The sequence below is a fragment of the Lepidochelys kempii genome, chromosome 2 (assembly GCF_965140285.1).
Source record: "Lepidochelys kempii isolate rLepKem1 chromosome 2, rLepKem1.hap1, whole genome shotgun sequence".
Lineage (NCBI taxonomy): Eukaryota > Metazoa > Chordata > Testudines > Cheloniidae > Lepidochelys > Lepidochelys kempii.
In genome coordinates this window covers 2323683-2348085 of record NC_136381.1, presented here as the reverse complement: position 1 = coordinate 2348085, position 24403 = coordinate 2323683, and the positions used below count along the sequence as shown (strand labels likewise).

Below are 24403 nucleotides of genomic sequence, written 5' to 3'. Positions count from 1 at the left end.
ATGTCAAGAATTATAACATTCATAAACCAGTCGGAGAACACTTCAATCTCTCTGGTCACGCAATCACAGACATGAAGGTCGTTATCTTAAAACAAAAAAACTTCAAATCCAGACTCCAGCGAGAAACTGCTGAATTGGAATTCATTTGCAAATTGGATACTATTAATTTAGGCTTAAATAGAGACTGGGAGTGGCTAAGTCATTATGCAAGGTAGCCTGTTTCCTCTTGTTTTTTCCTACCCCCCCCAGATGTTCTCGTTTAACTTGGATTTAAACTTGAAGAGTGGTCAGTTTGGATGAGCTATTACCAGCAGGAGAGTGAGTTTGTGTGTGTATGGGGGTGGGGGGGATGTGAGAAAACCTGGATTTGTGCAGGAAATAGCCCAACTTGATTGTCATGCACATTGTGTAAAGAGTTGTCACTTTGGATGGGCTATCACCAGCAGGAGAGTGAATTTGTGTGGGGGGGTGGAGGGTGAGAAAACCTGGATTTGTGCTGGAAATGGCCCACCTGATGATCACTTTAGATAAGCTATTACCAGCAGGACAGTGGGGTGGGAGGAGGTATTGTTTCATATTCTCTGTGTATATATAAAGTCTGCTGCAGTTTCCACGATATGCATCTGATGAAGTGAGCTGTAGCTCACGAAAGCTTATGCTCTAATAAATTGGTTAGTCTCTAAGGTGCCACAAGTACTCCTTTTCTTTTTGCGAATACAGACTAACACGGCTGTTAGTCTGAAACCTAAAGGTGTTGGAGAACAAAGGAATCCGGTGACCTCCTGGCCCGGGAAAGGGACAAAGCCCAGAGGAGGAAGGGCTGGAGAGTGAGTCAGTTTGGAGTGGCTGGGGAATTGCAGGGAAGCCCAGACGGGCATCTGGCCTCCCTGCCGCTGCCCCACCGCCCCAAGATGGACCTGACTGTGGGGTCCTGGTCTCTGTACCTACAAGCTCTGTGTTAGACCATGTTCCTGTCGTCTAATAAACCTTCTGTTTTACTGGCTGGCTGAGAGTCATGTCTGACTGCAGAGTTGGGGTGCAGGACCCACTGGCTTCCCCAGGAGCCCCATCTGTGCAGACTCGCTGCGGGAAGCGCACAGTGTGAGAAGGGGATGCTGAATGCTCTGAGGTCAAGCCCAGGAAGGTCGAAGCTGTGTAAGCTTCTTGCCCTGGAGACAGTCTGCTCACAGAGAGGAGGCTCCCCCAGAGTCCTGACTGGCTTCGTAGGGAGCAGTTCCAGAGCATCGCCTGGTGACTCCGTGACACAGCTGCTTAACAGAGTGTAAGTTCACAAGTGTGTGCGCAGATTATTGCTGGAAGAATGCAGCTACCCAGAACCCTGAGGGTAAACACTTCCATGCTGAAGAAGATGGTTTTGGCAATTCAAAAACTTGGCACTCTTCCCTTTGAGAAGCAGATGGAGTCAGGGCTCCTTGAGTCTATTGCCAGCTCCGCCCCCCAGCTACTGAGTAGCCCTGAGCAATACGTCCCCTCTTTGTGCCTCAGTTTTGCCATCTACAAATGGACAGTTGTGGGCTGTGAGGATTAATTCATTCCAAACTCCAACATCGACCGATGGAAGGCACTAAAGGAGGGCAAAGATTTACATAGTACTTGCAATGCAATGCTGCCCTCCTCTGTGCAGGGACCTGTCCATTTCTATTGATCTATAAAGGGTCATGCACGTGTGGAGCACTGTAAAAATAATCTTAACAAGGGGGAATCAGGAAATAATAGGATAAATACCACCCAGAGAACCTGCATTTAAGCTAAATCATCAGGGCTTCATGAAATTCACCTGAGAGGACTAAAGGAACTAGCAAAGCATTGGCAATTATTTCTGGTAAGTCAGGGAGGAAACGCATAAAGCCTCCAAAGATCTGATAAGAGTAAACAAGATGGGGAAAGAAAAGGAACAAGAGGCAGAGAGTTTGACTTCATACATTGCAAATTACCAGAGTCAATAAAAGGAACTGATCTCTCAACAGAGTAAAACACGGGGAGACAAGTGGACAGCATGGACACACAAACCAACCATGTCAGGCTCAGCAAATGAAGGAAACATAGTGGGTTGTGTGTGAGAGACAGCAGGGATCAGTTCTTGTTCAATGGGAAACAAGCACAGGGAAGGTCCAGGTCAGTACTAGGAAAAGGTTCATTCTAGGAACAGTCTGAGTGGCAGAACAAGCTGCCAAGGAAGGACGTAGAATTATTGTCACTGGAGAGACGCGAGGTTTTGGATTACGCTCCCCGGGGGCTGGCTGGCTCAGGAGCTTAGGAATTGGACAAGGAACCTTTCCTCTCCAGGTCACTGGTCCCAGTCCAGGCTGTTCAGCGGCCGGCATATGAAACGGGGCGGGGAGTGCGGTATATCTCAGTCCCGTTCCCAGTGGACAGAACAAACCCAACACTGCAGTTAGCACTGACTGTTGCCAGTCCCAGCACAGCAGAGCAGGCCTGGTACTAGCTCACATGAAGTTTAAGTTAAAAGCTAAAACTTATTTTACAGATTTACCTATAGTCATTAGCACTCAAAGAGCAGCCCACTTCCCCAGCGGTGAGAATTCCCATACTCCAAACCAGCCACTCACAAGAGTGGCTAAGTTTCAGAGTAACAGCCGTGTTAGTCTGTATTCGCAAAAAGAAAAGGAGTACTTGTGGCACCTTGGAGACTAACCAATTTATTTGAGCATGAGCTTTCGTGAGCTACAGCTCACTTCATCGGATGCATACCGTGGAAACTGCAGCAGACTTTATATATACACAGAGAATATGAAACAATACCTCCTCCCACCCCACTGTCCTGCTGGTAATAGCTTATCTCTCCAGACTCTCCAGACGAGGGTCATTTTTCAAGCTTACCACCAGCTCCACTGATGCTAGGAGCCCTGGGAACCCTGCTATAGGGGCATTGCTGGCTACCAAGAGCATTTTCAGTGCTGTGTCATTTAGATCTGCTCTGAGTGGAGTGACAGGACTTGGTGCTTGTAACGGGGTGGCCACCCACTCCTGCCTGGAAGGGCTCAAAAGAGCCCTGGGAGAGGGCCGGGGCTGGGAGCCTTAGGCTGGGCTGATTGGGAGGCAGGCTCAGCTGTGCCCACGCCCCAAACAGACTCCGCTGACCCTATAAAGGGGCTGCTGGGCTGAAGCTCAGGAGACTCTCCCTAGCTTCTGAGGGGGAGGGACCTGGCTGCAGGGACCTAAGCAGAGTACCTAGACTGGAGCAGGGCTGGGGAAGGGCCTGAGGAGCTGGGGAGCTCCAGTCAGGAAAGCCCCAGGCTGCGGCCTAGCATTAGGCCCACAGGTACTGGGGTTGCAGGGGACAGCCCAAGGTCAGACCGAGGCAGCAGGTCCAAACCCAACCTTGCCTGTGATGAGTGGCTTACGCTGCAGTCTGCCCCAGGGCGTGGGGGCTAGCTGATAACTGGCAGGAGCCTACGACTGAGGTGAGGTAGAGATAGGGGGTAGGGGTTCCCCGGGGAGGGGAGACCCTGCAAGTGAGGGGTTACTGCCAGGGGGCAGCACCCTGGTGTACAAGGGGCACCGGGTCTGGGAGGGACACGGGGGCCCGGCATAAGCGGGACACCGGCCTGCAGAGGGCACTTCAAAGCTGGAAGTAGAGCTAATTCCCAGGACACCAGCAGGTGGTGCCCCTGGGGTGAGTCCCGCACGCTTACAGTGCTGAAAATGAGAGAAGCCACCGGATGCCTATCTATACATAAAGCTAACAGACAGTCCAGCTCCACAGGTGTTAGCAATGATGAGAAAGTATCCAAAGCGCAGACAGAGCTGAAGAGACCAGCTCAGAGCAATAGGGGCTTCAAAATTTGTTACTATAACTTGATTTTAATCTTCTTTTAAATTATAAAAACCTACCAAAGCCAGAATCCTCAGTAACTCCCCCTATTGACTATGCTCTGCAAATCCTAATCACAGCATTAGGCACTTGGGCCAGTGTTTGCAAATGCACGGTGCTTAAAGCTGGACACCAAAATGAAAATGGCTGAATTTTCAGAGGTGCTGGGGACTTCGAATGGCAGGTGCTCAGCACCTCTAAAAGTTAAGCCACTTATTGCTAGTGTTCTATCCACTAGGCAGTGTGACCTAGTAGAGTGTACACTGGACCAGGACTCTGGAGACCTGGGTTCTTCACCCTGCTTTGCCACTTGCTTGCTACTTCGGCAAGCCAAAGCCTTTCTCTGTGCCTCAGTTTCCCCATCTGTAAATTGGGGATAATAACAATACACGATTCCTCCTTTCTAAAGTGCTTTGAGATCTAGTGATGAAAAGTGCTAGGTAAGAGCTAGGTATCATTATTATTAAGGTACTTAAATATATATCTCAGAAGCCTAACTTTAGGCCCCATTTGAAAATATGGGCCATTGATATTATGGTGTTAAGAAACCTAGAAATACCACAAGCCAGTTCGCAAGTAATCTGGTAAATAAGTTTTGAGCACATGGCTCAAGAAGTCCCTGGGGATTCCCTTGACACCAGTCATACCCCCATTCCACGACGTGTGACTCGTAGTCCCAGTACTCGCGGGGTCTCTGAGTGTTCACATCCGCATAGACCCTTGCTCGACTCGGCACTGGGCCCGACATGCTTCCACAGACAGAGGGTCAGCACCTCAATCACCCTAAAAAATATAAATACAAACCAATTGGAATGAGAATCAAACTCACCAGCATAAGGAAAGAGGAGGATAAGCATGCATGAACAGGAAGGGGTCTATGGAAAAAGGACATCACACAGAACTGGCAGTGGCTTGTATTTCCAGGCCAGAGGCTAGACACGTACCCAGCTGCCAGTGGCACTGTGCTCTACTTCTGCTCCAGCACTGGGAAGAACCGGCCTCTCACCCCCCTGAAACATCACCCGCTCAGGTCAGCAGCACTGCAGCATGTGTGCAAGAGAACGAAGGAAGCCCACACTCCCACTGCTGGCCAGATTCTGGCCTCCTCCCGGTGACAAGACCTCGGGTGTGCAGAACTGACAGCCCTTTTAGCCTCTGGCAGCACACACGCTCCCTCCCCCCTGTCCCAAGCACACTCACTATCCACCCAGGGGGCCAATTAAGTGAACAGCACAAACCTCCCTCCACGGGTCTCCAGTTTCAAGAGCTCCACAGCAATTAAGAACAAGCGCCACCAAATCCTCACTGAACCAGTTAGCTGCCGTCTGGAAAGCTGCTTCCCCAAAGGAGAAAGCTTTTTCTAGGCTCTTCCTTTTTCTAGCTGTCAGTACCGAACCAGGATATAGACCACAAGCAGAGGCAACACTCAGATCTGTCTCAAGACTGGAGGGTTTACGTCAGGGCAGCTCCCAAACCACCCAACCCAGAGCACTACTGGCAAAGGCCACATCTTCTGAGCCTAAAGTACAGCAGGTCACAGCTATCCACCCTGTCTGTCAGGAGGACAGCCTGCAGAGACGAACCCCACATAATGCTCCATTACAGCCACAGCAACCCAAATGACGTACTGGCTGACAAATTCTCATATCTCCTCACTCTGATTAGTTTGAGTGATCCTCCATCAAGGAGCCTACCTTCCTGCTCAGGCATCATATGGTAACTGGTCCCTTCTCTGGACAGGAAGAAAAGCAAGAATGGCCTCAGGGCAGGTAACCACACTCTTTCCTCAGGGTCAGGGCGAGCAGTTCCTTGACTCTCCCCAGGCCTGCTGAGCCAGGTCACATCTGGTTTAAATGCATCCTCCGTACACTGCACCTGTGTGCTGAACATCCAGCACGACCAGGAATAATTAAGGTGTCCACTGGCTCAAGACCCAGAAACAAGGGGCTTCAGTGAAACACAGTAACCATCATGACCCTGAAAGGGGCAGAACCATAGCTCTGGGCAATTAGTAGGGACGACAGGTAATATTCTTTCAGAACTCACAAATGGACTCAGAGAGTCACCAGAATCTAACAGAGTGGGGTACCCAAACTTTGCCATACTAGGGACTCCACTGGCAAGTTGCCAGGAGCTCACAGCCCCTACTGAAATTGCATAAAATGGAAACATCTATAAACAGGGATACAGTGACCAAGGAAACTACAGTTCCCAGCACCCAAAAGATGAAGACTGAACTCTACATGATGAGAACTGCAGTCTCTGATCCTGCCAAGCAAAGTGGATAAAAATCAATGATTTTTTTTTAATCTGACTTTTTAATTTAAATTGGATTTTTTTGATAAAATGCTTTTTGAGGAAAAACCTATCTAAAGATAGTTTTAATTAAGATACATTATAGTTCAAAGATATTTCATCATGGAATAGAGATTATAAATTCTAATTGTGTAGTATGAGACAATATATTCATGTCATGTTTAAGAAAAGTTTTGTAAATGAGTTCCAATAGTTCATGGATGAGGGACCCAATCTGATGCGGTTCCAGGGGCTTCTGTATAGATTATTTAGCGTAAATCTTTCTATCTACCCAATGGGACGCAGTGCTCAGTCAAGAAGATACCATCAGAGATGCTTAGTTTTGCAGTTCTCAAACTGTGGATTTGTGTCTCCAGAGATAACATGCTTGTTAACAGCAAAAATGTTTGAAAATAAATAAATAAAATATAGAGGTAGGATGGATTTGATTTAAATCAAATTTATTTAAATCAGGATTTAAATCACTAGTTTAGGAAGACTATTTAATCATGGATTTCTACATAAAAGTGCATTCTTGTTGATTATACCCTTAATACATATCCTTCACAACTCAGAGATAGATGTAGGTTTCATTTTTAGAAGGTACACATTTTTAAAATGATTTATTTTGAAAACTTTTCAGATTAGTTTTACAGCTATATCAGAAAATGAATGATTGTTCGATTATTTCATTTACCGAAGGTAATTGAGGCAGACAGTTATGAAGTCATTGGGAGGTGAACTATCTCCAATTCAACAGGTTAATCATTAATATTTGGCAGATTTTCTTGCCATGCAGTATTACGAGGAGAACATCACCAGACAGACATTTAAATTATTTTATTTAACTAAAACTACAATGTTATGTATTCTGGATTTTTTTCTTCACCAGCAAAAACATAATATTTTAACAAAACAAGCATATGAATTTTTGAATTTAGTTAAACATTCAAGTTTTTTAAAATCAGGTTTGTTTTTCTTAAAACTGTTTTTAACTAAAATAGTTCAATGAAATATTTTTTTTAAAAAATTAACTCGACTATGTCAGCCAGGTTAACATGAGAAACTTAAAATATTGGCTTCGGCAGCTGACTCAGTCGTCTTCACCTTCATTTTCCTGTTTGTTCATAATCTGGAAAAGAAAACCAAGCCTTCCTGCTTCTTCAGGTCCCAAACGACTTCTCAATTTGGAATGAGTTAGTCCAAAGGAAGAAAAATATTCTTTTTACACTGGCAGAAGAAGCTACTGCTGGTAAAAGTGAGATGATCACTTCAACAGTCTCTGAATCCAAGTGCTTAAGTCACATCCACCAGTTCTCTGCTGTGACTTTCTTTAAAACATCATCAGCAAACATATTTATTGAATGGTTCACCGTTAGCTCTGAAGTTTATTATAGTGGCATTATGGAGGGATGATTGCTGGATGTCCATGTCATCGCCATCTCCTCTTCTTCTCTCTTCTACATAATTTCTTCTCATCTTGGATACATTTGCAGCATTGTCTGTGACCAAGCTGTGTAGTAGACATTTGAATTTTTTTTTCACAGTTTGTTATAGCTTTTACTGCTACTTCTTGTAAGTATTCTGCTGTGTGAGCATTTCCTGATGGATCAATTGTTTCTGTAAGGAAGACATTCCCTTCTTCTGTTTTCACACAAGTACATACAACAGGATCATTGTGGACATTGCTCCACCCATCAAGATTCAGGTTAACAATTTCACCATCTAGGTCTTTTGCACACTGCTCAGTTTCTTTCATACACTTTATCCAGCAATTTGCCTGCGACATCTGCTCTGTTGTGTAGACTGTATCCTGGTCTTAATGACTTAACCATGTTAATGAAGTATGGGTTCTCAATGATACGGAAAGGAGACTTTGTCACATAAACAAATTGGGCACTTTTTTCATTAATTACCTCTTTTTGTAATCTGCTGGTTCTTATCACTAACTTTACCTATGGTTGTTTCTGGACGATGGAGGTTTTTTTTCTCTTTGCTACAGGTGCTATACTGTAGCTGTGAGACATGCATGATGTGACTGAAACACTGTCGTTGGCAGAGAACTCTGAAACTATAGAAAATGATGGTGATCTTGAAGGTGGAGAGTCTTCAGAATCCTGTATGTTGAGGATGGATTCTCCTAAACAAAATAAGTCAATGCAGTTATTTAATTATTACCATACTGTTCATTTAGTGTTACTCATTGCATTCGGACAGGTTTCAGAGTAACAGCCGTGTTAGTCTGTATTCGCAAAAAGAAAAGGAGGACTTGTGGCACCTTAGAGACTAACCAATTTATTTGAGCAGAAGCTTTTGTGAGCTACAGCTCACTTCATCGGATGCATGACTTCATCGGATGCATGCATGCATCCGATGAAGTGAGCTGTAGCTCACGAAAGCTTATGCTCAAATAAATTGGTTAGTCTCTAAGGTGTCACAAGTACTCCTTTTCTCATTGCATTCGCTGACACTCAGCACTACTGTAAATGTGAAATTGTAAAAGGAAGATCTGCCTATTTCAGCTCTTCATTTTTTATCACAACTGCATCTAAATGACAGTACCATAGAGTAACAACTGTATTTTTTGCTCAAATATGAGAATTCAAGAATAGTCCAGAAGAAAGACAGGCAGTCCTAAAGAAAGAAGTATGAAATAAAAAAGTTTACCAACCTGAAGATCCTGCATGTTCCGACATGCTCCTTTCATCATCTTCAATGCAGCTTCCTCCTGAGAAGAAACATTTCTCCTGAAACTTCTCCTGATGTTTCATTCGGGCAACCAGGCCTTGCATTTCCTTGTTGCACTGTTTGCATTTTGCACGCATGCCTGTCTTATCCACAGGTAGAGGAACTTCATTCAAATATTCCCAAACTGGGTCTCTTTTACAGCCTGATGCCATTATAGGTTTTCCCTTCTAGTGAGAGAATGGTATGGTAGACATCAAATCAATGAAGGCTACACTCAGAAAGACCTCGAGACTTCTGGAATATGCTGCTCAAAACAGTTTCAATTTTGTTTCTACTGCCTGTCCCTCCCTTCTCATATTTATCTCAGGACTTTTTCTCCTTCTCCAGATCTATTCCACCCCCAACAGTCTTCTATTCATTGTACTTTTTGAAACTTTGCACTTTTAGAGAGATGTAAGGGATTGACTCTGTGTACACAAATTTGCAGAGGGACAATAGGGTTGAGGCCTGTTATTTCTCACCTCTATATATTATTTATTTATTTAAAACATTTTTGCTGTTAACAAGCATGTTATCTCTGGAGACACAAATCCACAGTTTGAGAACTGCTAAACTAAGCATCTCTGATGGTATCTTCTCGACTAAGCATTGAATCCCATTGGGTAGATAGAAAGATTTACCCTAAATAATCTATACAGAAGCCCCTGGAACCGCATCAGATTGGGTGCCTAATCCATGAACTATTGGAACTCATTTACAAAACTTTTCTTAAACATTACATGAATATATTGTCTCATACTACACAATTAGAATTTATAATCCCTATTCCATGATGAGATGTCTTTGAACTATAATGTATCTTAATTAAAACTATCTTTAGATAGGTTTTTTTCTCTCAAAAAGCATTTTATCAAAAAAATCTGATATAAATAAAAAAAATCTGATTTAAAATTTTTTTAAACTGTTGATTTTTATCCACCCTGATAAAAAATATTCAGAACACCAACATTAGAAGACAAAATGCCATAGCCCACATATGTTTGTTATTTTAGTTTAAAAATCCACCACACATTTGAGCCTCGAAGTTGAAATTGGGAGCGAATTTCATTGTCGGGGAGCTTGGTTAGCAACCAGCTGCTGCCAGAATTTTTAAGTTAAACTTGGATAAACCAAAAGGCCTGTCAAACCTGATCTCAATGGAGGGGTTGGAAACCCAGGATATGTGACATTAGAAGTTCCCCTGGAGAGGGCCATGTTTGTTGGGGCCTTTAAAAGTAAGTAATAAAATAGCTAAAATTAATAACAGATTTCTTTTCAAGCTGTTAGTTTAAAAAAAAATTAATAACTGGGATGGGGTGTTGGGATTTCTTGTTTATTTCACTAGACTCGCGTGTGAAGCCTAAAGCACTTGACAACATGCTGCAGGAATTGAGCCTACTTGGCTAGAGGTTGGAGCATACAGAAACACAGGCATTGTTATATTGTATCAGACCAGGGAAACATCTTGTTCAGTATCCTGTCTCTCCCAGTGGCCGGTACCAGATGCTTCAGAGGAAGGTGGACAGTTATGGAATAACCTGCCCCTTGGGGTAGTTTTGTCCGAACCCTAGGTAGTAAGTGGTTGGCTTATTCCTTGAAGGAGGATTTATGTCCCTCCTCTATTTTTTTCCTCCCTGTCTGTTGTAACTGTAGTTGTTCTCCATAGTAACGTCTAAGCTCGTGGTTTTCAGCTTTTCCCATATTTTGAGTCCATTACAATAGAAACCAATATTGGAACCCCGTTCCAGTCTAGCCAAGAGTGGTCACAACCCCAGGTTTAATCCTGCTAGGCTCTTGGCCTCAGAGATATTTTGTGACCATGAGTTCTACAGGTTTATCATGTGTATTCACTTTTATCAATTTGCTGCCTTTCAGTTTCATTGACTATGGGCCTGTTTTTGTATTATTTGAGAGAGTAAATAGGAGTACCCAATTTACCTTTTCTACACTATTTGTTATTTTATACACCTTTGTCATTTCCTCTCTAAAGTCAACAGTCTCAGTCTCCCCTGTCCATCCTGGCCTCCCACTGATTCTGCTATGTCCTTTCTGAGATGTGATGAACAGAACTGAACACAGTATCCTAGCAGAGGAGGCCTCACTGGTTTATTGAATGGCAGGATGATCTCAGTATTTCCCATCTGATTCTTTGTAGAGCCTAACATTTTGTATACTCTCCCCCCAGAAATATCTTTTTCGTGAGTAGTTACGGATGCGAACTAATAAGATTTTTCCATGTCTTATTTTGAATCTCCTTAATTGGCTCTTTGTAAAGATGAAAGGCAATATGATCTAGTGCAGGGGTGGGCAAACTTTTTGGCTCGAGGGCCACATCTGGGTATGGAAATTGTATGGCAGGCCATGAATGCTCACGAAATTGGGGGTTGGGGTGCAGTGGGGGTGAGGGCTCCGGCTGGCGGTGCAGGCTCTGGGGTGGGGCTGGGGATAAGGGGTTGTGGGTGCAGGAGGGTGCTTCAGGCCGGGACTGAGGGGTTCAGAGGGCAGGAGGGGGATCAGAGCTGGGCCAGGGGCACGGGAGGGGGTCAGGGGTGCAGGCTCTGGGGGGCGCTTATCTCAAGCAGTTCCCAGAAGCAGCAGCATGTCCCCCCTCACAGAGGCATGGCCAGGTGGCTCTGTGTGCTGCTCCGTCTACAGGCGCCACCCCCTGCAGCTCCCATTGGCCAATGGGAGCTGCGGGGGCGGTGCTTGGGGTGGGGGCAGGATGCAGAGCCCCATGGCTACCCCTATGTGTAGGAGCTGGAGGAGGGACATGCTGCTGCTTCCGGGATCCGCGCAGACTCCCGACCCCGCTCCCCAGTGGGATCTCGAGGGCTGGATTAAAACGTCTGGAGGGCCAGATTTGGCCCCTGGGCCGTAGTTTGCCCACCCCTGGTCTAGTGGTCTGAGCATATCATGGAGACCCAGAAACTCTGATTCTAGTAATCCCAGCTCTGCTCCTGTCTCACTCTGTGATCCTGGACAAGTTGCTTTACCTTTGTGTGCCTCGGTTTCCCAAACAGGGTAATACCTAATAACTACTTCATGTGCGGCTTGTGAGGTTTAGTGTTTGCCCAGGGTACTGCAAATGGAAAAGCATTATATAAATGCTGTGTGTTTGTGCTTTCTGTCACCTTTGGGTGGACAGACGCCTTTGAGATGTGCCACGGAATTTCTTGTAGTTGATTTGACGATTGGATTTCCTAGAGGAATAGAGCCCAGGATTTTGTGTGTTAAAGAATATATTTTTCTAAAACATAATCTGTGCTGGCTGTGAAGTTTTTGCTAGTTTCCTGTTGGGCTGGGAGATCAGGACAGTTGTTAGAAGCCTACCAACACAGCAGCTGAGTTCAAAATAAGGAAACATAAATGTCAAGGGCTGACAGATACATGTCCAATCAGAGGTGGGACAGGCCATCCTGCCTTGTCCTCCTTCAATGAGTATGTATATGGTTTCTGTAGCCTATGAGTGTTCTGCAGTGCTAAGCACTTGGACAATAGTGTCTCTTTGAGCCCTTCTCCAGCTGTGTATGTACAAGCTCCTAGTACGAATGGCTCCATGGAACATACGTGGCCTAATATGACTTACAGCGTGACTCGTTATTGTCATTGTCTTCGTATTCAGTACAGAAGCTTGGCACCAGGGTGGACTTGGTTTAATCATGGATTTCTACATAAAAATGCATTCTTATTGTTTGTTATAACCTTAATACATATTCTTCACAACTTGGAGATAGATGTACATTTCATTTTTAGAAGGGATTTATTTTGAAAACTTTTCAGATGAGTTTTACAGCTATATCAGAAAAAGATTGTTTGGTTATTTCATTTACCGAAGGTAATTGAGGCAGACAGTTATGAAGTCATTGGGAGGTGAACTATCTCCTATTCAACAGGTTAATCATTAATATTTGGCAGATTTTCTTGCCGTGCAGTATTACGAGGAGAACATCACCAGACAGACATTTAAATTATTTTATTTAACTAAAACTACAATGTTATGTATTCTGGATTTTTTTCTTCACCAGCAAAAACATAATATTTTAACAAAACAAGCATATGAATTTTTGAATTTAGTTAAACATTCAAGTTTTTTAAAATCAGATTTATTTTTGTTAAAATTGTTTTTAACTAAAATAGTTCAATGAAATATTTTTTTAAAAAATTAACTCGACTATGTCAGCCAGGTCAACATGAGAAACTTAAAATATTGGCTTCGGCAGCTGACTCAGTCGTCTTCACCTTCATTTTCCTGTCTGTTCATAATCTGGAAAAGAAAACCAAGCTTTCCTGCTTCTTCAGGCCCAAACGACTTCTCAATTTGGAATGAATTAGTCCAAAAGGAAGAAAATATTCTTTCTACACCGGCAGAAGAAGCTACTGCTGGTAAAAGTGAGATGATCACTTCAACAGTCTCTGAATCCAAGTGCTTAAATGACGTCCACCAGTTCCCTGCTGTGACTTTCTTTAAAACATCATCAGCAAACATATATTTCTTGAATGGTTCACCCTTAGCTTTGAAGTTTATTATAATTGGCATTATGGAGGGATGATTGCTGGATGTCCATGTCATCGCCAACTCCTCTTCTTTAGCAGTTAAGATTTGACCCTGGTACCCAGTATTGAGACTATTTGCAAGAAAATGAGCTGGCGATGGTGCTTGTCCCATCTGTTTTTTTAATGCTTGTAATTTAACTCTGTCATTGCATATTTCTGTATTTTAAGATCTTGCTCGGTTCCTTCCAGATTTCAACAGCGTCAGCCATAAAACAGCGATTTCCCTGCATTTTGTTCAAGGCCCCGGAAACAGGCTTCAGGGTGCTCAGCACGTGTTCAACGTTTCTCTTAAGCCCAATGTTGAGAACTTTGGCTGTGTATAATGATGCAGCCTCTGGCGGGACACTACTGAGAGTATCAATTCAGGACAGATTGCTTAGAGCAGGGCAGTCACAGCCCAAGGCTGGGGTTTCTTCACTATTCAGACACACGAAACCAGCCACACAGAGAGAACTTCGGTCTCACCCCACATACAAGTCATACAAGCAGTTGCCTGAGACACTCCAGTTTTCCAGTACCAGTGTCACTCCCTGTAGGGACGAATGGTTATGAAAACCAATACCTCAGTAAAAGAAAAAAGGTTCTCCCGATCCCCAAGGACCAAGGCCCAGACCCAAATCAATATACCAGTCAGATCTTACCCACAAATCACGCTGTTCCCAATCCTTTAGAATCTAAAATCTAAAGGTTTATTCATAAAAAGAAAGAAATATAGATGAGAACTAAAATTGGTGAAATGGAATCAATGACAGACAGTAATGGCAAAGTTCTTGGTTCAGGCTTGTAGCCGTGATGGAATAAACTGCAGGTTCAAATCAAGACTCTGGAGTACATCCACCGCTGGGATGGGTCATTCAGTCCTTTGTTCAGAGCTTCAGTGTAGCAAAGTCCTCCAGAGGTAAGAAGCGGGATTGAAGACAAAATGGAGGGGTTTCCTGGGCCTTTTATATCCTCTGCCATGTGGAAGAAAACCCCTTTGTTCTGCCTTTGGAAAATCACAGCAGCAAGGTGGAGTTTGGAGTCACATGGGCAAGTCACAAGTCCATGCAAGACTCAGTTCTTTACAGGTAGAGCAACCATTGCTCACATGCTACCTTGAACGTTCCCAGGAAGACTCTCACATGTGGATTGGAGTCTCCCAAAGTCCATTGCCAGTTAAGTGTTTCTTGACTGGGCACTTAATCTGAAGACTCCCCTCAACAAACTGGCCAAATGCTTCACTGGTGCTACTTAGAATCAAACACATTGAGATACAAGTACATAGCCAATATTCATAACTTCAAATACAAAAATGATACACACATATATAAGAACATAAAATGGCCAAACTGGGTCAGACCAAAGGTCCATGGAGCCCAGTATCCTGTCTACCGACAGTGGCCAATGCCAGGTGCCCCAGAGGGAGTGAACCTAACAGGTAATGATTAAGTGATCTCTTTCCTGCCATCTATCTCCACCCTCTGACAAACACAGACTAGGGACACCATTCCTTGCCCATCCTGGCTAATAGCCATTAATGGACTTAACCTCCACAAATTTATCCAGTTCTTTTTTAAACCCTATTATAGTCCTAACCTTCAAAACCTCCTCAGGCAAGGAGTTCCACAGGTTGACTGTGCACTGACTGAAGAAGAACTTCCTTGTATTTGTTTTAAAGCTGCTGCCCACTAATTTCATTTGGTGGCCCCTAGTTCTTCTATTATGGGAGCAAGTAAATAACTTTTCCCTATTCACTTTCTCCTCACCACTCATGATTTTATAGACCTCTATCATATCCCCCCTTCGCCTCCTCTGTTCCAAGCTGAAAAGTCCTAGCCTCTTTAATCTCTCCTCATATGAGACCCGTTCCAAAGCCCTCATCATTTTAGTTGCCCTTCTCTGAACCTTTTCTAATGCCAGTATATCTTGTTTGAGATGAGGGGACCACATCTGTACGCAGTATTCAAGATGTGGGCATACCATGGATTTATATAAGGGCAATAATATATTCTTCATCTTATTCTCTATCCCTTTTTTAAAGATTCCTAACATCCCATTTGCTTTTTTGACTGCGACTGCACACTGCGTGGATGTCTTCAGAGAACTATCCACGATGACTCCAAGATCTTTCTCCTGATTAGTTGTAGCTAAATTAGCCCTCATCATATTGTATGTATGGTTGGGGTTATTTTTTCCACTGTGCATTACTTTACATTTATCCACTTTAAATTTCATTTGCCATTTTGTTGCCTAATGACTTAGTTTTGTGAGATCTTTTTGAAGTTCTTCACAGTCTGCTTTGGTCTTCACTTTCTTGAGCAGTTTAGTATCATCTGCAAACTTTGCCACCTCACTGTTTATCCCTTTCTCCAGATCATTTATGAATAAATTGAATAGGATTGGTCCTCGGACTTACCCTTGGGGAACACCACTAGTTACCCCTCTCCTTTCTGAAATGTTACCATTTATCCCTACCCTTTGTTCCCTGTCTTTTAACCAGTTCTCAGTCCATGAAAGGATCTTCTCTCTTATCCCATGACAACTTAATTTACATAAGAGCCTTTGGTGAGGGACCTTCTCAAAGGCTTTCTGGAAATCTAAGTACACTATGTCCACTGGATCCCCCTTGTCCACATGTTTGTTGACCCCATCAAAGAACGCTAATAGATTAGTAAGACATGATTTCCCTTTGCAGAAACCATGCTGACTTTTGCGCAACAATTTATGTTCTTCTATGTGTCTGACAATTTTATTCTTTACTGTTGTTTCAACTAATTTGCCTGGTACCGACGTTAGACTTACCGGTCTGTCATTGCTGGGATCACCTCTAGAGCCCTTCTTAAATATTGGCATTACATTAACTATCTTCCAGTCATTGGGTACAGTAGCTGATTTAAAGGACAGGTTACAAACCACAGTTAATAGTTTCACAATTTCACATCTGAGTTCTTTCAGAACTCGTGGGTGAATGCCATCTGGTCCCGGTGACTTGTTACTGTTAAGTTTCTCAATTAATTCCAAAACATCGTCTAGTGACACTTCAATCTATGATAATTCCTCAGATTTGTCACCTACAAAAGACGGCTCAGGTTTGGGAATCTCCCTAACATCCTCAGCCATGAAGAATCATAGAATCAAGACTGAAGCAAAGAATTCATTTAGTTTCTCTGCGATTACTTTATCGTCCTTAAGTGCTCCTTTTGTATCTCGATCTTCTAGGGGCCCCACTGGTTGTTTAGCAGGCTTCTGATGTACTTAAAAAACATTTTGTTGTTACTTTTTGAGTTTTTGGCTAACTGTTCTTCAAACTCCTTTTTGGCTTTTCTTATTACATTTTTACATTTAATTTGGCAATGTTTATGCTCCTTTCTATTTACCTCACTAGGATTTGACTTCCACTTTTTAAAAGATGCCTTTTTATCTCTCACTGCTTCTTTTACATGGTTGTTAAGCCACGGTGGCTCTTTTTTAGTTCTTTTACTCTGTTTTTTAATTTGGGGTATTCATTTAAGTTGAGCCTCTATTATGGTGTCTTTGAAAAGTGTCCATGCAGCTTGCAGGGATTTCACTCTAGTCACTGTACCTTTTAATTTCTGTTTAACTAACCTCCGCATTTTTGCATAGCTCCCCTTTCTGAAATTAAATGCCATAGTGTCGGGCTGTTGAGGTGTTCTTCCCACCATAGGAATGTTAAATGTTATTATATTATGGACACTATTTCCAAGCAGTCCTGTTATAGTTACCTCTTGGACCAGATCCTGCACTCCACTCAGGACTAGATCGAGAGTTGCCTCTCCCCTTGTGGGTTCCCGTACCAGCTGCTCCAAGAAGCAGTCATTTAAAGTATCGAGACATTTTGTCTCTGCATTTCGTCCTGAGGTGACATGTACCCAGTCCATATGGGGATAATTGAAATTCCCCACTATTATTGAGTTCTTTATTTTGATAGCCTCTCTCATCTCCCTTAGCGTTTCATTGTCACTATCACTGTCCTGGTCAGGTGGTCGATAATAGATCCCTACTGTTATATTCTTAGTAGAGCATAGAATAACTATCCGTAGAGATTCTATGGAACATGTGGATTCATTTAAGATTTTTATTTCTGGTGGGACCCAACTGCGAGTGCCAGTTCAGGTCAAATTGCTTCAAGCAGGGCAGTTACAGCCCAAGGCTGGGGTTTCTGTGCACACCAAGGCAAACCAAACCAGCCAGACAGAGGACTTTGGTTTTACCCTATTGGCTAACCACAAGTCACACAAGCAATTCCCTTAGACACTCCAGTTTCCCAGTATCACACCAGTGCCACTCATTATGGGGACAAATGGTTGTGAAAACCAATACCTCAGTAAAAGAAAAAAGGTTCTCCTGATCCCAAAGGACCAAGCCCCGGACCCAGGTCAATATACAAATCAGATCTTACCCACAAGTCATGCTGTTACCAATCCTTTAGAATCTAAAATCTAAAGGTTTATTCATAAAAGGAACAAGATATAGATGAGAGCTAGAATGGGTTAAATGGAATCAATGACATCCAGTAATGGCCAAGTTCTTGGTTCAGGCTTGCAGCAGTGATAGAATAAACTGCAGGTTCAAATCAAGCCTCTGGAGAACATCCCCAGCTGGGGTGGGTCCTTCAGTCCTTGGTTCAAAGCTTCAGTGTAGCAAAGTCCTCCAGAGTTAAGAAGCAGGATTGAAGACCAGATGGAGGAGCTGCAGCAGCTTTTTATATTCTCTTGCCATGTGGTCTGTCTTTCTTTGTCCCAAAGACAAGCTGTCCATCCCATGGCCTGGAAAAACCTCAGAGTTCTGTCCATAGGCAGGTCCCTGCATACCTTGCTGAGTCCCAAGGGGTGTCTGCCTTCTCTCAATGGGTCAGTTGTATTGCTGATGGTCCTTAATGGGCCATCCAACAGGCTAGGCAGAGCTGACCCCAACTTGTCTGGGGAGTCACCCAGAAGCATAGCATAAGTTTGAAATACAGACAGTATAGAGCCAATATTCATAACTTCAACTATAAAAATGATACACATAGACAGATAGCATAATCATAATCAGCAAACCATAACCTTATCTTAGACACCTCATTTGACCCCCTTTATATAAGATTTGGTGCCACTACAGGACCTTCAAGTCAATAATGTCACAAAAGGCTACTGTTGTAGAAATTGTAAAATACTTCCATAACAACCACTTTGCAGCAGCTGCTCTGAAAAGAGTGGGAGGAACCAAGCTCACTCTCCCACAAGACGTGAGATGGAACTCAGTCGTGGACTGTTCTGAGCACTGTAACAAGAACTGGCCTAATCGGATGACAGTTTGTGAAAAAAATCGTGAAAAAATAGATGGCCCTGTCATAGCCAAAGTTCTCAACATTGGGCTTAAGAGAAACATTGAATACATGCTGAGCACCCTGAAGCCTGTTTCCGGGGCCTTGAACAAAATGCAGGGAAATCGCTGTTTTATGGCTGACGCTGATGAAATCTGGAAGGAACCGAGCAAGATCTTAAAATAGAGAAATATGCAATGACAGAGTTAAATTACAAGCATTAAAAAAACAAATGGGACAAGCACCGTCTCCAGCTCATTTTCTTCCAAATATTCTCAATACTCGGTACCAGTGTCAAATCTTAACTGCTGAAGAAAAGGCGCTGGCGACGACATGGACATCCAGCAATCACCCCTCCATAATGCCACTATAATAAACTTCAGAGCTAATGGTGAACCATTCAAGAAATATATGTTTGCTGATGATGTTTTAAAGAAAGTCACAGCAGTGAACTGGTGGACGTGACTGAAGCACTTGGATTCAGAGACTGTTGAAGTGATCATCTCACTTTTACCAGCAGTAGCTTCTTCTGCCAGTGTAAAAAGAATATTTTTCTTCCTTTGGACTAATTCATTCCAAATTGAAAAGTCATTTGGGACCTGAAGAAGCAAGAAAGCTTGGTTTTCTTTTCCAGATTATGAACAAACAGGAAAATGAAGGTGACTGAGTTAGCTGCCGAAGCCAATATTTTAAGTTTCTTATGTTGACCTGGCTGACATAGTCGGTTTAATTTTTGCGTTTTTTTTAAATATTTCATTTAACTATTTTACTTAAAAACAATTTTAACAAAAACGTGAATGTTTAACTAAATTCAAAAATTCATATGCTTGTTTTGTTAAAATATTATATCTTTGCTGTTGAAGAAAAAAAATCCAGAATACATAACACTGTTGTTTTAGTTAAATAAAACAATTTAAATGTCTGTCTGGTGATGTTCTTCTCCTAATACAGCATGGTAAGAAAATCCTCCAAATATTAATGATTAACCTGTTGAATTGGAGATAGTTCACCTTCCAGTGACTTCATAAATATCTGCCTCAATTACCTTTGGTAAATGAAATAACCAAACAATCATTCATTTTCTGATATAGCTGTAAAACTAATCTGAAAAGTTTTCAAAATAAATCACTTTAAAAATGTATAGTGTGTACCTTCTAAAAGTGAAACCGACATCTATCTCTGAGTTGTTAAGAATATGGTTATAACAACCAACAAGAAGGCACTTTTACGTAGAAATCCATGATTAAATTGAGTCTTCCTGGCTAGTGATTCAAATCATGATTTAAATAAAATCCACCCTGTTTTTTTCTAGTATCCTCCAATACCCCTTCCTCACTGCAGAAATGTCCAGAGTTTTATCTGAAAAGTGCCAATGTGGAGGGATCCCAGACCCTCTGCTGGCCACCAATTCAACCACCATCTGCTGGAGTCTGGCCAAAATACCAGCCTCTTCAACCACCCTGGACCTTCCTCTCTGAAAGGGGCCCACACCCACAGCGCACTGACAGCAGAAACCCCTTCTCCTCTCATCTGGATGGCCCAATCAGCAACAGTCCCTGGAAACATGACACTCTGCTTCCCTTCCCATAAGATCTGCACCAGTGCCACAAGCAGGAATTTATGATGCATATTTGTTTCCAAGGTAAGCGATATCAGACCCAGAAGGCTCAACCTTGATGGAGGAAAATCCCTTACTCTAGGGGCAGCCAAAATCTGGCCAAGGGCAGCCCTCCTGTTTAACCAAGATGTGGCCTGTGGAGAGTAGAGGTCCTACAAGCAATCCTCCATCTGGATTCTAATGTCCTGGCCTTGTTCTGTACTCTCCAGGAGCTACACTTCCATATGAAAGATAAAGGCAGCTGCAATCTGCTCCATTTTATAGAAATTCAGTGCAGCCCTTGACTCCTCTAGTAGTTAACAAATGCACCTCAGCCGCCCAAAGTTTGGACACCACCCCTCTGTCTTATTCACATGCATTCAACAGCATCCAGCCTGAGCTGCCCTCTGCAATAAATCACCTCTCTCTGGACTGCTACCCAGAGATCAGGAGGGAGAGAACTGTCACTGCCTCCTTCAATTCCAACTCCACTTGTGCAGACAGACATTAGCACAAGCACTTGCTTTTCATGCACGAGGGAGTGTTTCAGCACTAAACCATGTCTGGCTGAACAAGGCCTCAGGACTACACTGGTAGGCAGAACCGCTCCCCCCCCCCCCCACATCTCCACCGTCCTATCCCCACAATACCCACCCGCCTCCAACTGGCTACTCCAAACCCTGGGGAGGAAGCACTTCAATGCCCAATCTGACCCACTGCCATTCTGTGCAGAGATCAACATACCACTGGCCTCAGCATCTGACAAGCGAGAGGCACAGCACAAAACTGGGCAGGTCTGAGTATTTCCATACACGTTCTGTCCTGCACTCCTACAGCATTACACTGCCGCAGCCTCCACGCTTAACACACGAGTGTGTCCAGAGGGTGCGGAGGGTGGGAGCAAAAAGCTGCAGTGATGTCTCTAGTCCCCTCACTTTCCATGTGCAAAGTGGCCACGCCAGCCTCCTTCAAGCCGGCCCCTGAGCGAATCCTTGCTGATCTCCACCACAGGACTGGATCTGCACCTGAACCCCGGTTCTCTAGATCTTTTGTGCAGTTATCCTGCAAACTCTTCAGGGCCAGGACCACACCTCCTGAGTTTTGTAAAGCGCAACGTGCCTTTAATGGCACTATGTAAATATGCAACAACCACAACTCTTGTGTGCAGATAAATAGGGTGATAACGCACAAACCATCCTCAGAGACACAGAAGGAGAGCGGGAGAGATTCCTGTCCCAATCCTCAGCACCAGACAGCGAACCACAGTGATTCTAGCAGTGTGGTATCATAGAATCATCATAGAATATCAGGGTTGGAAGGGACCTCAGGAGGTCATCCAGTCCAACCCCCTGCTCAAAGCAGGACCCATCCCCAATTAAATCATCCCAGCCAGGGCTTTGTCAAGCCTGACTTTAAAAATATCTAAGGAAGGAGATTCCACCACCTCCCTAGGGAACCCATTCCAGTGTTTCACCACCCTCCTAGTGAAAAAGATTTTCCTAATATCCAACCTAAACCTCCCCCACTGCCACTTGAGACCATTACTCCTCGTTCTGTCATCTGCTACCACTGAGAACAGCCGAGCTCCATCCTCTTTGGAACCCCCTTGCAGGTAGTTGAAAGCAGCTATCAAATCCCCCCTCATTCTTCTCTTCCGCAGACTAAACAATCCCAGTTCCCTCAGCCTCTCCTCATAAGTCATGTGTTCCAGTCCCCTAATCATTTTTGTTGCCCTCTGCTGGACGTTTTCCAATTTTTCCACATCCTTCTTGTAGCATGGGGCCCAAAACTGGACACAGTACTCCAGATGAGGCCTTACCAGTGTCGAATAGAGGGGAACGATCACGTCCCTCGATCTGCTGGCAATGCCCCTACGTATACATCCCAAAATGCCATTGACCTTCTTGGCAACAAGGGCACACTGTTGACTCCTATCCAGCTTCTTGTCCACTGTAACCCCTAGGTCCTTTTCTGCAGAACTGCTGCCAAGCCATTCAGTCCCTAGTCTGTAGCGGTGCATTGGATTCTTCCGTCCTAAGTGCAGGACTCTGCACTTGTCCTTGTTGAACCTCATCCGATTTCTTTTGGCCCAGTCCTCTAATTTGTCTAGGTCCCTCTGTATCCTATCCCTACCCTCCAGCGAATCTACCTCTCCTCCCAGTTTAGTGTCATCTGCAAACTTGCTGAGGGTGCAATCCACACCATCCTCCAGATCATTTATGAAGATATTGAACAAATCCGGCCCGAGGACCGACCCTTGGGGCACTCCACTTGATACCGGCTGCCAACTAGACATGGAGCCATTGATCACTACCCGTTGAGCCCGACAATCTAGCCAGCTTTCTATCCACCTTACAGTCCCTTCATCCAGCCCATACCTCTTTAACTTGCTGGCAAGAATACTGTGGGAGACGGTGTCAAAAGCTTTGCTAAAGTCAAGGAACAACACATCCACTGCTTTCCTTCATCCAAAGAGCCAGTTATCTCGTCATAGAAGGCAATTAGATTAGTCAGGCATGACTCGCCCTTGGTGAATCCATGCTGACTGTTCCTGATCACTTTCCTCTCCTCTAAGTGCTTCAGAATTGGTCGAGTGGGTGCAGTCAGAAACCAAGAGGACTGCAATGGGCCTCAGTGCCCTACCCTGAGCCATCACCCAAGGAGGCAGGAAGCTGCTTATTAACTGCTCCACGTGTGGCTTCAAAGCCTGGACTCTGAACAGAAAGAACGCAGTTTGCTTAGTTCAAAGGAGCGTAGCTAAGAAGCAGGAATGAAAAGCCTGCGCTCAGCACTCGCTTATCTCTGCTTTCCCATTCAGCAAACACAGCACCAGGCTGGAGCAGCAGAGCTCTGCCAGCCAGACCCACCCAAGCCCTGGTTAGGCTCCATCCAGAAGCAGGGGGTGGGGAAGGATTTCCTAAGAGATGAGGGAGGAGCATTTTCCAACAAATGCCTGTAGCCTGAGGGCACTCTTCCCAGAGCCCAGCTCTCTGCAACCACCTCCGAATTAACTGCATGGTGGGACCCAGGAGGGCTTCCCCCCCAACTTCTGTGTAGCAAAAAGACCTACAGGGGCAAACTCAATTCAGCTGCCCTTCTCTGAGGAATGAGACTGCAGCACCAGAATGCTGCCCCGCCCAGGGAGCCCTATTGCAACTGAGAATTGCACTAAATTTGAGAGATCTCAAACAAGTGACACCTGCCCTCACCTTTGATGTAGTCCATGAACATCATTGCTCCCAGCCTGCAATGTAGCCCAGCTACCCAGATCGAGACACTGAACGCTGGGACCTGCAGGCATGAGGAGGGCAGTGGTCTGCCCTATTTCCCTCATGTTCGGTGTGTCTGCTGGGTGGGCTTGTTACTGCAACCAAGAGTCAAACTCTGGGGGGGTCCAGAGGCAGTGGCTCTCTCCAGTGACCCCAAAAGCAAGCCTGTACTCAGCCGGAAGTGACTCAGCACAGTTCCGAATCACTGCAGCCTTGTAGGCATCCATTCTTTAAAGGGTCATCTACACAGCTGTGTCAGCCCTGGAGCCCCAAACCCTGTTGGGAATTATTTCCTTTCTGGCACAGGATTGGCCTAAGTATCTCCCCAGGCAGGAAGAAGAAGGTGTCCCCAGCCCCCTCTAAGAAATTCTGTTACAATTCCTCCCCACACTGTGGGACCCAGGACTGACATTGGAGAAGCACGTGTGCTTCTCATTCCCATGTCTCAATCTTAGATAAACCCCTGAGGTAAGAGATGGATGAGATCTGTCTATCTTAGGGTTCTTCACTGTCACCCGTCATGGAAGGATTCCAGCACTTCCATGTGAAACCAACAGCAATAGTGAAGTCCCCAGTAGACTCCATGGAGTATCTGGCACTTCTCTCTCACTGAGGTCAGAGCTCTGCTTGGGGTAATACTTTTGTTTTGCCTGGTTGATTTGTTTGTAACAAGTTTTGTTTGGGTAGGTGGGACTGTCGATGTTCTGAGTCATTCTGATGGTGGAACGGCTTTTGCAAAGAGAAGGCTTTGCAGTGTTTCACAGAGACAGTCTGACTCTGGCTCCCCTAATCTGCTCTGG

General features: G+C 44.3%; 1 protein-coding gene across 6 annotated transcripts in view; it reads right to left on the bottom strand.

Annotated features, from left to right (window-relative positions):
- Window positions 1-24403, bottom strand: part of LOC140906250 (casein kinase II subunit alpha) — a 66093-nt gene that overhangs the window by 25531 nt on the left and 16159 nt on the right. For all 6 annotated transcript variants that reach the window (XM_073329856.2, XM_073329850.2, XM_073329855.2 and 3 more), the window contains one exon: window positions 4504-4639. In XM_073329856.2, the coding sequence (XP_073185957.1) occupies window positions 4504-4604 (101 nt within the window). In that variant the 5' untranslated portion in view covers window positions 4605-4639. The remainder of the gene's footprint in view (window positions 1-4503; window positions 4640-24403) is intronic.